The following is a 15,032-nucleotide window of genomic DNA, read 5'->3' on the forward strand; positions in this document are numbered from 1 at the left end:
ATTTAAGCCACCTGGCAAAAGTTTGTCTATCATCAGCCCCTTACAAGCAGTCTACAAATATCCCAGGGACTTGAGAAAATTGGTGTACTGCCCTGTCATCATCCTGAAGTATTCCTAACACACAGGCCATGCAAGTCAGGATGCTAAACACAAGATGCCAGGCTGCAACGATGGCTGCTCAAGGGAATTATGAGCACAACTCTAGCAGCAGCTGCAGTAGAGACTACCGCTGGAAGAGCCCTGCGACCTACAGGTGGAGGAGCCAGGCTGCTGCACCCATGCTGGCTGGGCAGGTGGCTTACACCTGGTCCTGGGTGGCTGAGCAGGGGGCCATGAAGGAGGCAAAAACTACCAGCCAAGAAATGCCAAGGGCAGAGCAATGAACCTGGCCCTCCCTGGGACTTGAGCAGAGTCAGCTCCCCCCAGCAGCTTCCTCCATGAGTGAAAAGAACAGCGTGCTCCCTGTCGTACCGACTGTGGCTCCTTCAGCTCTTCTGGCTTCACTGCTCACTGCTCACCAACCCACACCTCTAAGTGATTTTGACTGACATGGAGAAGGATGCACTTTGATCAGGATCACTTACAGTAACAGCCTAAGGAAAAATCAGAGAAGCAGCACAGCTAGGGACAGAGACCTCTCTGAGGGACAAGGTGTGACAGGAAACTAGGACAGCAGCTTTGTTACCAGGCCAGAGCAGGAACCACAGCCCACCACAACAAGACCTCCATGCAGCAGGGAGGTAATTCCCAGACTGCAGATCTGGGTAGCAGAAATCTCGTGCCCTGAAAGCAGGTTCGCTGTGGCCTTTGCTTTCAAGCACTAAGCAAAATTACTCCCTGTCCCAACATGCAGCCAAAGGAACAAGCCATGATGCAAGCGAGTTACACTTTCCCACCACATTTTTTTGCTACGTATCAACCCCTGGCAGGAAAATGAATCCCATATTATTGGGATCAGAGGAGATCCCAAAATACACCTTGCCAGTATCACAACTCTGGCCTAAGCAGGTACCTGCTCTCTCCCCTTCCTTTCCTGTCCTGCAGTTTTGTTCTGCACAAAACTCAAGGTTACTAAAAAAGCAGCACCAAAAAAGTGACAAGAGTTGAGCAAGGCACTCACTAGATGGTGACTTTCAGCCCCTGCTTCAAGAGTAGTTTGACCTTGACAAGAAACGGTCATTGAATGAAATACGATTTAGGGCACGGAAAGCTTTACAATTCAAAACTAAGACAAATTCTAAGGATAAATTCATCTAGGACAAAGTAGCACCAATGTAAGGAGTTTTGAAGATCCCTGTGTAAAACCCAGCGCCTAAATTTGGATCGGGGAGCATGAGATTGACCAGACACCTCATTCAACATCTGAACAGGACAAGATGACATCTGACCCATCTCATCTCACCCAAGGCCCATCTTTTCCCCCCTCAGAGGCAGAGTGGTTCTGTGCCCAGTTCACTGCAGCATACAGCACCAAACAACGGGGCACGTGGGTAAGCAGCCCTCTTACCAGGGGAGGACACAGCTCCCATTCACCTGAACCTGCAGCAAGGACTGCTGGCCTCTCAAAGCTCTTGGAAGCATTCAGCAACACCTTCAACATTCGGTGGGTGCAAAAGCAGAGGAGCATGACTGATGCTCAGGTCCTGCGCTCAAGGCCTCACCAGAACTTAAGAGATGTACCAGCCCTAAGTCTTTGCACGGGGATGATTTCAAGGTTAAGTTACTACCTCAAATAACTGGGAAAAAAAAAAAAAAAAAAAAAACACTTTGAAGTAATCAAAGAGACCACAGAGAAGGATTTTGAGAGTCCTTTTGGCTGAGTAGGTTTTCAGCAATCTTTTCTCATTAACCTAGCAGTTTCCCAAAACACACACAACCAAATGCCATCCAAGCCCCACCATTAGGACAGCAGTTAGGAAAGCATCAGGTACATTTTCTGCTATTTGGTTATAATTGAACAACTCTGTGAAACTGGCAATGGAAAGAGGTCCTTAAGTAATTGGACAAATAATGCCAAATAACTGATTTTACAAATGTCACTGCAAACATTAGACTCTCTCCAGAATACCCTGTGCCCCATTTTATAGCCCTGTAAACACAGAATGTTCCTCACGTAATTACCAGTTGACTGAAAAGACAAAATCCTTCTGCACAGAAGAACCACCCTTTTTCATTCCAATCCTGGATCATTCAAACTAAAACGTTAATAAAGGTCATTCACAGGCCTCTGAGCAGGTCTTCTTAGATGCCTCAGCATGGCTTGGGGCACACTTTTAAGCCAGGACAGGTAAGCAGAGACAAGAAACAAGCAAGTTCTGAAATATCTGTTGAAGTGCTCAGATTAAACAAACACTGTCAAATGCTGCTGATACAGACTTGCACGAACCCTTTTAACATTTTGTCCTCTCTTTGAGGGAAGGCTGGGCAGAAACAGTTGCATGGCAGACATAGTGCAAATACGAATCTTGAATGGAACAATGGGTTGATGACCACATATGATGACCACATGTCACTGAGGTGGTGGGGCTGGAGCACTGCCCTGCGAACAGGGGCTGCAGGGCCACAGCGGGTGCAACTTGGAGCTGGCATGTCTTTAGGGCTCCTAACAGCACCCCATGGCCTAAGGGGTAACAAGAAGATGGGGCGGGTGTTCACAGCGGTGTGTGTTGGGATGTAATGGACAGCAGGCATAAGGTGCAATGAGAGCTTCAGACAGAATAAAAGGAAAAACTCTTCCTCCATGAAGAGAGTCAGGCAGTAGGGCAGGTGGCCCACACAGGCTATGCCATCTCCACTCTCGGAGTTCTTCAAGACCTGACCAAACAAAGACATGAGTAATCCAGTCTGACCCCAGAGATGACCCTGCTTTGAGCAGGTCAGAATAGACACCTCTCAAGGACCCTTCCAACCTAAATTATATCCCATGGTCCTATTGTGCAAATGACCTTGTTGTGTCCATATCCCCAATTTCTTAAAACCTTGATCCAAAACTCCTAGAGTTAGCAGTTCACCTAGCAACCATACACCTCCAGCTTCAAGCATAGGATCTGCTTTCTCTGTTTTAACACCTTATGTTCTCTTTCTGATCTCTCTGCTCCCTATTTTAAATGTCACCCATTGCAGTACCATCTCTAGACCTTGTTGTTTCACCATTGTCGAGCCAACAGTCAGCTCTAAGATTTAGGGGCCAAGCCTGATTTAGGGTCTTTCCCAAAATGTATTCCTTAGAGTGTTTTCCATAAATTCCCTTTACCGATGAGTAAGATGATGTAAAAGTATTGTGACAGTGGGAGAAGAGCAGGTTCAAGCACTTGGAAACATGCAGGTGTATCTTGAAAATGGAAAGAAACAAGGACCAGAATGAAACACGATAGGTTCTGGTTACGGAGTTTCAAATTTTTAATTTATAGTGCACTCCTAGTAATTGGGCATAAAGCAATTTTTGTACAAAGATTTCACAGTTCACAATGTCTTCTACAGAACCAGGAAAAAAAAAAAAAGTGGTAGGCAACAGAATAAGTTACGGGAGGTTACACAGCCATCATGACTGAATAGTCAAAGCTATGACACCCATTTATCAAACTGGCGTTGAAATAACAACACATACATCTTACCATAAATGCAGTGTGGGAGGAGAGGTAGACAATAAAATAATGCAATGCTTTGCACTTTGGTGGCATGAGCTAAAGATCTCCTTCTTTTTTACAGATATACAGTTTAGCTTCCCAGCCTGGAGAAAAAATAATTAATAGCTCTGTTGTCCTTTGTGCCATTGAGTCACCACTAAAAGTTAAGAGGCTGATCTGTACCCAAGTGCAAACATCCAGCTCTGCTCACACTGCGCAAAGCAAGCCTGCTTCGCCAGTAATGACAGTGCCCACCTCTCTCACCTCCCCTGTGAGCTAAACAAAATCTGGGCCCAAACTTTTCTACTCCTGTGTGGGGGCAGGATCTGACCACAAATTACCTCCTCCGTAAGACATGGAAAGCTCCATCTGTGGTTGTGAAGAGCTTCTTTGGCACACGTGTCCCGGGCTGGTGTCCCACCAAAGTTTACACACATGTCCTGAAATCTACTAAAATAATGATTGAAAACAACTGTGATAATTTTTCATTTGGGAAATTAAGGAGGAGAATGTGACTAACAAAGCCTGAAGACAAAACTGACCCCCAGAGACTTACGTGGTGCCTATGATACCTTATACTCAGCAGTTCTAGCACAGCTCCACCAGATCCTACCTTTGCTGTTTACTGAAGATGACAGACCGACTCGCCAGCAGTGATTGATTTTGGTGGCAGACTAACGTAGCCAAGTGGCTCACAAACCTATCTCTTTGTGTTGTATGAAGCATCCACACACACATACTCTTTTTTCCAGCAGTCAGACCTAGCCAACCAATCAGGCATACATAGACCAACTATGAGCAAAAAGAGGGACATCTTAACCTTGACCTGAAGGGGCTATGAGCTGGGTCTGTTGTCAGCTGTACCCCCTGGGACCCAGAGAGCTTTGCAGTGACGTAGGCTGGAGGGACAGTCACTTTTTATAGTCATTCCAACAAATTATTAAATGTAAGATATAGATATGATACAGCATTTTACAGAATCTCGTGTTTATTATTATGAATGTAACAACTTTATTACTGTGTTTTCAAATATTTTTTTCCAAAGAGTTGGACTTGAACATTCAGAATATGCTAATGACCTTATTCTGTATGTGTGTGTGTGTGTGTGTGCGTGTTTAAAAAGTCTCCTCTTACTGAATATGTGCCACGTTGCAAAGTGCTAAACAACCATATGAAAAATTGTGCTAACTCAGAGTGACACTGAAACCCGGGAGGTTTATGAATAATAAATAACACGTGGGGGAACATGTTGGTAGTGGAAATTCTAGCCTTGCATATTGAGCATAGTGCTTGGAAGCCAGAAAGTCCTTCTGGGGAGGAACAAGCAAGGAAAGATTTGAAAAAAAGGTCAAGAGTAGCAAGTTGCCACAGAGGAGAAATAAAAAGAAGTAGCTGAATTACTAATTACCTTATTAAACTTCTTTGTTGGCCTGGCCTCTCACAACCCACAGCTTTTAGGGATGCTAGCCAAGATCAGTCTGGTAGCAAACACTGGACAGAAAAGTGCCTCTTCCTTAGGAGATGACTTTCAAGATGTGGAAGACCAAGGAGCTGGAACATGTGAATGACCATGCTGGAGAACTGCCCACTTCTGACAGCTGCCGAAACAGGAGAGAGCCATCAGGTGAGTCTTTGTAGGTCAAGGGAACAAGCTGACCCCGGTGGAAGGCTTGCTTTCCCTTCCCTACCCATCGCCAACGGAGGGCTGACTAATAAGTTGATGCATAAGGCTGAGATCCGTTCTTAATTTTTGGCCTATTTAGTGTTAAGTGAATGTTCCCACTATTCATAATAGCTAATCTTTTTTTGAACCCCATTAAGCTCTTGACAGTAACAATGAAATGATACAAATCACATATTTCCTTCACATGTAAGTACGTTTATATTGTGTGTCAGGGAGTCAGACACTTTGCCCATTCTACATATAATTAGTTCATTAAGTGTTTACTTCCCACTAGCGAGAGCTCCTTTCCCTCCACACCCACACACGCAGTGTGTCTCCCGGGGCCCTCTGAATTGGCAGCTGGATTGAGAGTTTGTGTGCTTTCCAAAGCAATGTTTAGAGTTCAACAGAGACCTCGGGAGACAGGTGCTGTACTTTATAAGAAGCTGCGTGCCCTCTCCGCGTTTACTTTTTGGGAGTCATAATGACACGCGGCAAGTTCTCTCAGACACGTCTGAAGCCCTGACCTTCCCCGGCAGCCTGGGTGCTCAGCGTGAGCAGAGCCAAATCTCCAGAAACTACAGCAAAATCTTCACATGGTCAAAGATCACCAGACCCATGTGCCCCATTGCTCAGGAGCCAGAGATAGTCTGGGAAGGGGAAAAGCTGATAATGGCTGCAGGTGCCCGCAGTGGCATGACAAGGTCAGTCCTTGTCCCATGGGACGGGACCAGGTAAAGGCACCACCAAGCAGCCAGAGGCCAGCCAGCCCCACAGGGAGTGCTGTTCCCTTGCACAGCTGAAAAACCATCCTGTGGGTCCTGAACAGGAGGGAGGAATCAAAATCACCTCGTCCTGGTGTTCCCCAAGGGATGACACGTCCCATGGGTGCGCCTGATGCTTTGGGGCAGTGCCACTGCGGGGGGACGGTGGGGACCATGCTTCAGAGCATCACCGAGGATGCCCCAGCAGGCAGAAGCGTCGCACGGGGAGGAGCAGCAGCGCTCGACAGCCAGGGGCCGCGGAGGGGAGCGGGCGCTGCCAGCCCCGACGGGCCGGGGGGAGCCCGCAGCGAGCGGGGCCGGCCGAGGTGCCCGGGCTGGGGGAGGCGAGCGCCAGGCCGGGACCCCCGCCCAGCCCCCGCCGCAAACAGGTGCACTGCCCCTGTTGGAAAGGGATGAGAAAACGGCTTAGAAATGGTTTTCTCTCCCTCGCTTGCTCCCCTGAATGCTAATCAGCGGCGCCGGCTAAAAATACCCAGCAAGGCTGGCGTGCGCACGGCAGAAGGGGAAAAAGGGGGGAGCGGGAGGCTGCAGCTTCCCGGAAGGAGCAGAAGGGACAGGCGTGGAAGAGCTCCCCCGAGCCCCCTCCCCGCCCGGCGCACAGCTCCGTGCCCGGTCCCGGTCCCCCGCTGCCCTGCAGAGGCTCCCACGTCCCCTTCGGGGGGCGATGCCGGGTGCTCCCGAGGGGCTGCTGGCACACTCCGTGCCCGGGTGGCAGCGGTGCACCCCCCCCCCCCCCAAAAAAACCATCACCACCACCGCCACCGGGCGCTCTTCCCGGACGGGGCGCCCCGAGGGTGCCGTGTCGGGCAGCATCCCCCCCCGGGGCTGGCCGAGCACAAAGAAAAGGGGGCGATGGGGATGGACGGGGGGGACGAGGGGGCTGTCGCCGGGCAGCGCAGCACCGGAGCCGCCGCCACGCTGCAGCGCAGTCACACAGAGGCACCGCGGGTCTCCTGCGGGAGCAAGCGACAGAAATAAATAATGAATGGCCGTAACACGAATGTAAACGGGTTTTTAAAGGGAAGAGAGGGGGCGAGCACGCAGAGAAGAGGAACATCCCCCCCGCGTAGGGGCGAAAAGCCCCCTCCCGCAGCCCCGTGCCCTAAGCCGTGCGCCCCGGCGGGGAGCCGGCCGGAGGCCGCCCCCCGCACGCCCCCTCCCCGTCTCCCAGCCTCCGGCCGGGGGTCGCACAGCCCACCGCCCCCCTCCGGCAGCCGCGTCTCCCATCCCTCCCTCCCTCCCTCCATCCCTCCCTCCATCCCTCCATCCATCCATAATTAATCGCCTCCCCGCAGCCGCCGCGATAAGAGAGGGCGGGCGGGGACGAGGAGGCGGCGGCGGCCGGGAGGCGGAGGGGGGGGGGGGGGGGGAGCCGGAGCAGGGGGGGGGAGCCGTGTGCGCTCGCCGCGCCCGGCTCACTGCGGCCGGGGGCTGCCTGCCGTGCGGAGCGGAGCCGAGCCGAGCCTCCCCGTCCCGTCGGGGAGCGCCGCCGCCCGCATGGCCGCGCCGCGCCGCGCCGCCGCCGCCGCCGCGGGGCCGGGGGGGGCCGCGGGAGGAGGATGAGGCGGGCGGCGGGGCGGCGGCGGCGGCGGCGGCGCGGAGGATGAAGTGGAGCGTGCGGGGAGCCTGCGCCGCGCTCTCCAGCTGCCTCCTGCTCGCCTGCGCCCTCAGCGCCGCCGCCGTGGGCCTCAAGTGCTTCTCGCTGGGCTCGGAGCTCAAGGGCGAGCCGTTCCGCCTGGGCACCGCCGCCGGCGCCTTCTACTCGGGGCTGCTGCTGGCCGCCGGCCTCTCGCTGCTCGCCGCCGCGCTGCTCTGCTGCCGCCCGCCCGACGAGGCGCCCGCGGCTGCGGCACCGGCCGGCGGCGGACCCGGCGGAGCCCCCGGCGGAGCCCCCGGCGGGGGGGAGGCGGCATCGGCAGCATCGGCGGCATCGGCGGCATCGGCGGCATCGGCGGCATCGGCATCGGCGGCGGCATCGGCATCGGCATCGGCGGCGGCCGCGCCGTCGGGGCCGGGGGAGAAGGCGTCGCCCGGGGGGCGGCAGAACTTCCTGCTGCTGGGGGTGCTGGTGTTCATGCTGGGCGTGCTGAGCGCCTTCGCCGGCGCCGTCATCGACGGCGACACCGTGTCGCTGGTGGAGAGGAAGTACTCGCACTACTGCCTGCTGCAGCCCGGCGGCGCGGCCCGCTCGCGGAGCGGCCCCGCGGCCCCCGACGGCTCGGCGGCGGCGCTCCGCTGCCAGAAGCTGCGGGACTACCAGCGCGGCTTGGTGCTCTCCACCGTCTTCAACGCGCTGGAGTGCCTGCTGGGCCTGCTCAACCTGCTCCTCGTCAAGAACTACAAGGCCTCGCAGCAGCGCGGGCGGCGGCGGCGGCGGCGGAGAGCGGCCCCGGCGGCGGCGGCGGCGGCGGGCGGGCGGCGGAGGCGAAGACGGGGCGGCGGCGGCGGGCGGCGGGCGCCGCGCCACAGCCAGGGCTCCCTGTTCTCCGGCGGCGAGCCCGAGCTCACCCCCGGGGACTGCCCCTTCCAGGCCGTCTCCTACATCAACGTGGGCGTCTTCCACGTCTTCGACGAGGCCGGCGTGGAGGTGCACTGCGGCGGGCACCCATCCGTCGAGCTGCCCGGCTACTCGCCCATGGATCCCGAGCTGAACGCCTCCTACCCGTACTGCTACCCGCTGCCCTGCGAGCAGCCCCCCGCCTACGAGGAGATCTACCCCGGGGAGCCCTGCGCCCCCGGCACCTAGCGCCGAGCCCGGCTCCCCGCCCGGCCGCTCCTCGCTCCGACGGCGGGCACCGGCACGGCACCGGCACCGGCAGCGCCGCGGGGCTCAGGGACAGCCGCGGCCCCCCGACGGCACGGCCCCCGACGGCACGGCCCCGCCGCCTCGGGAGCAACGGGTGCCGCCGTGCCTCTGGCTCTGCGGAAGCTTCTTCTCCTGCCCTCTGCCCTCCCTCCTGCCCCTGCCCTCCGCAGACCTCCCCCCCCCCCCGTTACCCCTCCCCGCCCTCCCGCACACCGACCCTCCGTCCGACCCTCCGTCCGTCCGTCCGTCCGTCCCCCTCCGACCGCCGGCGGCTGAGTTTTCCAAAGGCTGCGCGAGAAACGCCTAAGGGTTGGTTCCTTCTGCCGCCTCTCCTCCGTAGCCAAGTTTAGTTCCCTTCAAGTGATTCATCAGTCTCCAGCTTTAGCAGTCCAGAGTTACCCATTTATGATAACCAGCCAGTGTAAGGAAAAGGTGTCATGAAGCTTCTTTACCTCTCAAAAGAGCTAAATTTCTAAACAACGCAGAGACATTCGTGTCACGTTTACTAGAGGTGTATTGGGGATCTTTAACGTTTACACTACTCCTCGGGAGAATTGAGTTCTGTTTTAAGATTTAGTGAGTTAAAACATTTGTTGGTCTTGTAAGATGCACATTGAGAAAAACCTGCACTTTGAAAAAGAAACAGGAAAAAAATCAACAACGTTTTTGTACACTAACGTGCCTGCTTTTGTTGATAACTTCTTACTGTAAAAGCTTTCAGAAGTCTATAGTGAAAATGTTTGGTAAATTCACTGCAGTTTAAAATCGATGATTAGTTCCTTTACTAAAACAGCTGAGATGTTGCTAGGATATGGCAGTTAAAAGGAAGTCCAAATGTCATACACATTCCTTTTTGTAAACAGGTTCTGTGTTTTTAATGCAAGGCAGGATTTCTTTTTGTTTTACACAGGTGAAGGTTTAATTCTATTTTGTACAACTACATGGTTTACCTTGTAAAGAATTCCATTTTACCTGTTACAATTCATCAATCTGGTAAGCTTGAATATTAAAGTTTTATTTGAAATATATATATATTGTAAAACAGCCTTAACCGGTGCAGTGGTCACAGTTTTAAAGGGAAAAAGAAGAAAAAAAAAAAAACATCTTGGAAGTCATCTTCCAAATGTGTTTTCAAAACAGTATTTATACTCCTATTACAAAGTAAGATTTTTCTTTTTTTTTCTTTTTTTTTTTTTTAAGAGGCCACTGTAATTCCTGAAGAGGGGAAAAATTAACGGGATTGTATGCTGTTAACTCTTTCTGAACTTGGAGGTATTAAAAAGGCTTTCTGGAAGGAGAAAAACTGCTAGATCCTCCTTTTGGATTCTGCCGTGGAACGCCAGTATCAGATAGTATAAGAAAGTGCCAATTAAGGGAAGCAGGTATGACATATTTTTTACATCTTTTGAGAACAGGTGAAAGCTTAATTTCATGTTGCACAAAGAGCCAAAAAGCAACTCTTCAGATTGTATTTGGTTCAGTCGTCCCTACCCCAGTTACCCTATACTGAACTGAAATATTGCAAAATAACCTTTCAGTTAATTCTGCGTTTTGAGCCTGCTGCATAATGCCAGTGTCTCAGATACCCGGAGAGAGGGAGAGTTAAGGGAATGCAAAGTTACAATGTATTTCTGTGGTCGAGGCAAAATTATTTTAAAATTTTTAGCTGCAGAGAGACTGACGTAATTTACAGCCTTAGAATTGGAGAGGGAAGATTTTAGACTAAAAATAACCAAGTCTCTCTGCACTGTTTCGTTTTCTAAAGTGTTTTGACTTGCACACTTTGTATAATCTAAAATGCAGAATGCCTTAGAAGTCTTAAAATTGCAAACTGTTGTCTGTGAAGCTCACAATTAAAGCTCTCATCTAGGAAAGACAGCTAGAAGCAGCAGTTACCAAGTTGCCGCGTAGTTCTACATTGCAGGAATGTAAAGCGCAGCTCTTTTTGGCCAGCAGATTTCCTTGTGCAGAAGGCCAGCCTGAAACATTTGCCCTAGCTAAGTCTGGTGTTAGTACCAAAGACTGGCTTTGTGCTGGCTCTCTGCAGATGCACCTCTTTAACCCCTTGCAGGGGTGTTATTGGGAAGTCCTGCAGTCTTCACCTACAGTACTAATTTAGGCACAAACCCGAATCCACAGCCTACCGTACTGCTTATGTACCCAAAATATTTTGCAAAAATGAGTAATTAAAGTAACGAGGCTCAATCCTTAGACCAGTAGGTCTCCACTTAGATTAGTTGTGATACAGCGTAGTATCCTGTTATGGAATCAAATAGGAACTGCCAGAGCGATTGTGAAAGACAGACCAGCTAGGTGCCTAAATACAGAGTCAGAAGTGTAACGATAGTTGTTGGCTTTAAAAAACAAACAAAAAAATTGGCTGTATACATTGTAGTTCATGGAAGTTGTATCTTAGTTTTACTTAAGGAATTGATTTTTGACTTAAAAAGACAGTATTTTACTTAACTATTTTAGGAATTATGAACTAGACAATTCTGAAACTCCAGATGTTCCAAAGATCAGTGCTCAGGGAAATAAATGGAAAGTCAAGAAAGCTACCTATTATACTCAATTGTTTAAATGTAAACAATTTTAAACTATGAATTTTTAAGATTGTTAAATTCATAACTTTTTTTTGTGTGTGTGTGTGCGCATGTGTGCGTGTGTATGTGTGTTTCGCATTTTATTTAAATCTGTTCAGAATGCCATTGAATTAAGATATTTATTTGTGTTTCAGTTTCAGTTCCCGAATTTCTACTTTTCTTCATTTGGGCTTTTATCCCCTGTAATATTTTAGTTTAGTGACGGACAGATTGCCAGAACAATGTCCAAGTTGGACTCCCACAGAAGCCAGTAGGCATCATTTCATTGACTTCAGTGGGTCTGGGCACAAACAATATGTAACACCTACTCTAAATAATCTCTAAAGTAATATTGATCTTCTGGCATGACAGGATGCAGCAGAGGCATATTAATTCTCAGTTATTTATTATTTGTATGGATAGCGGTATTAAGGGAGGTCACCTATGGTATTATACATATTTAAAAAAAAAAGAAAAAAAAAAGAAAAAATTGGCAGGCAAATTGACCAAACAAGCCATGTTTTCTTAAAAGATGGTATACAAGTGTTTCAGGTATCTGGTGACAAACTTTTCTGATAAAACACTACACGTATTTATTTCTCAGTGAGAAGAAACTTATAAATACAGGATTCAAGATGAAGCTTCACAAGCATGATTGCAGTATTGTGAAGCCATTTTTAGTAAACCTGAATCATCACTCTCTCTTCTGAGCAATAATGTTAGAGTGTATAAACTGTACTGTGCCGAAATTGAAAATAGGCTGGTGTGGGAAGCATTGGAGCGTAGGTTAATTACCTGAGAGGACTCATACCATCCCTCTGTTTTCCATTCCCTGTCACATGATTGTCAAGGCAAATGCAAACCTGATCGATTCATGTCACTGGAGGATGCTAATTACATGGCTTTTTCCTTAAATAGCAAAGCCAGGGAGAACGGAAGAGAGACATCGTGTATGTGCTATCAAATCTCCATTTTGCTTAGCTGAAGTAATGACAAGACTGCTTTTTGCCCCACGGCTTGTAGTTTTAATTTGCTCACAGCTTTACTCACATCTGTTCAAAGGGAGGGAAGAATAGACACAATACTGCTCTTTTGGTGACAGTGGAGTACTGATTTGGTAGCAGACTGCTCCCAGCTTTCCAGTCCCTTTTACAGGTAATAGCGGCTAGTCAAGGGATGAAACAGTGGAAAATCAAATCTGCTGTGTTTGATGCAACATGATTTGCCTTCATGTGGAAAAAATGTATTCCCACTAGCCTATTAGCAATTCACATGAATTATTTTCACACTCCAACATCCTTGCTTAAATCTGTTACTTATACTTTGCATTGTAATTGACAGAATATATGTGAATCTAAAAACAGGAAAAAATGATGCTAGAAGGAAATCGTATTCAAATAGTACAGATTTTACTCAAAAGTTTGATTTCACTGTAGGACTTCTTTGGTTCACCAAAAAGCGCTATGGTGGCTGGTATAACTTAGATATATTTCAGACATGTTTAATCATCAGAAAAGGTTTCTGAATGTTCACATGAGGAGGGCAATCTGTTTCTGCTTTTGGACATAGTACATATGAAAACCTTTTCTTCATTTTGCCATTTAATCCAAGATTGATCCTCAACAAAATGTCAATAATTGATCTTGTAATTTTAGGATCAATAAAATACGTTTTAAAGCACAGCATATCCTATAAGAAAAGCCTAATGCTCTTCATTTAATAATCTCCATTGTCTTAGACTGATGCCTAATAGCACAACTGAAATTAGGGGTTTAATTACCATTTTCATTACAGAATGTGTTTTCCAGGGACTTACAACTTGTATGAGTGGAACCCTGGCATAAAGTCCCGAGTTTTGCCACAAAGTTAAGTCTGTTTCAGTAAGTTAAATATTTCCTGGTTACAGGATGTTCTAATATTCTAGATAAATTCCCTTGGTAGAAAGATCTAGATCTGCTAATTGTATATGATAGCAGTCTTTAAGTGTGCTATAGTTACCTCTCCTTAATACAGGCTTATATTTCCCATTAAAGTGTGTAAGAGTAAGATTGAATTCCTCATGGTCACTGTTAACTTCTTGAATTTCTTAGTTATTTCTTGATGACATGTGACTAGTTCTCAGTATATATTCCAGAGTCAGTAACAGCTGATTTAAGAACCGTTTACCAGATAAAAGGTGGTCTCCAGGAAGCCTGCAGTGCTGTGGGAAAATCTTCAAATACACGCTGCAACAACTCGGTGTATGGGGTATTCTGCCCAAAGGGAGGCAATACCCACAGAAAGTAACTACAGGAGATCTGCGTGCTTAAGTTACAGGCAGGCCTTTTGTATGTTCTTCCTATTACAATACCAGTACTGAAACTCCTCCCCTACATGGCTTTCTAAGAGTGAAATCCAGGCCAGGCCAGATGTCCTACAAAAAAGCTGCACACAAATCGCTCTTGCCCAAATTTGGTTCAAATAACAGCCACTCTTTCCGCTGGCCAGCTGTGCTATGTCTTTCCATCCAATGTCTGGGCACCTGGTGAAGTTTTGCTTAAGTTTACCAATATGTCACCCTGATGTCATTCTAGATAACCTGAAACTGAAGATCAAGTCATTTAAGACATCATAAAACCCTCTTAATGAGAGCATATTCTCCTGTATAGAGGAAAACAGAAACAAAAATTGATATCCTTTTTCATTCTTCCTTCAGACACAGCTGCCTTTGACTTCAGTGAGTTTATCCTGAGGTAAGGAGTGGAGATGACATTGCAGACTGCTGCTACTCCTTCACTCACTGAGTTTTAGAAATCTGGAAGACCTCCATATGCTTTGTGGAATGAAAATGCTTTTAGTAACAAATGCATACAGAATGGCTCTGGCCCGTTAACAGACCACAGAAAATTCAATATCCTGAGTGAAACTATCCAGTAGATCTATCCTGGTAGCGATATAGTCTAGCACAAGTTCCTATCGTTTCACTTCTGGATTTCTGGATCTGGCTTGGTTCCATCTAACAGGGACATTAGGAAGTTTGTTTCATGATCTTGGAAAGTGAATCATTTGTTTCAATACATCACGTAGGGATTAAACACCTCCTAAATACCACAAGCATCCTCACCAGTTGTTCTGCTCTGTGGCCATTGTTAGCAAAGGATAAAGTGAAGTGTGGGAGGAGGGAAAGCTTATTGTGATTCTCTTAATGGGTTTGGAGGACTAAACGTTCCAAAGCATTCATTTGTTTTATATTAAGACACTGGATTAGGGGATGGAAGAATACCTATAATATCTAAAAGCATTATCGCCAGGAATATATTTTTGGAAATCTAATACTTGGGTTTAGAGAAGGTTCTTTCAGAATTTTCTTTTTCTCCCAGGTTCTACATTCTAAATGAAAGCTGATCTCGCTAAAATACTCAGTGAAATCTCCAGGATTTAAATTATTTAATTTAGGGAAATCGAGTAGAGCTCTTTCCTACAAATCACCAAGTGCCACTAATTCCTAAAGAGGTCATACAAGGCATCTGGCACATGTGTAAACATTCACATTTTGGCTTGCCCTCACAAATGAAGAGGGAAACAGCACCA

General features: G+C 48.4%; 1 protein-coding gene across 1 annotated transcript; it reads left to right on the top strand.

Moving 5' to 3' along the window:
• Nucleotides 1-7,591: 7,591 nt before the first annotated feature.
• On the top strand, nt 7,592-13,162 carry TMEM271 (transmembrane protein 271). The gene is made up of 2 exons (XM_083817698.1): nt 7,592-9,873; nt 10,081-13,162. The coding sequence occupies exon 1, from the start codon at nt 7,678-7,680 to the stop codon at nt 8,818-8,820; it is 1,143 nt and encodes a 380-aa protein (XP_083673824.1). The 5' UTR covers nt 7,592-7,677; the 3' UTR covers nt 8,821-9,873; nt 10,081-13,162.
• Nucleotides 13,163-15,032: the final 1,870 nt, after the last annotated feature.

Source organism: Anser anser, assembly GCF_964211835.1.
Source record: "Anser anser genome assembly, chromosome: Z".
NCBI classification, from domain to species: Eukaryota; Metazoa; Chordata; class Aves; order Anseriformes; family Anatidae; genus Anser; species Anser anser.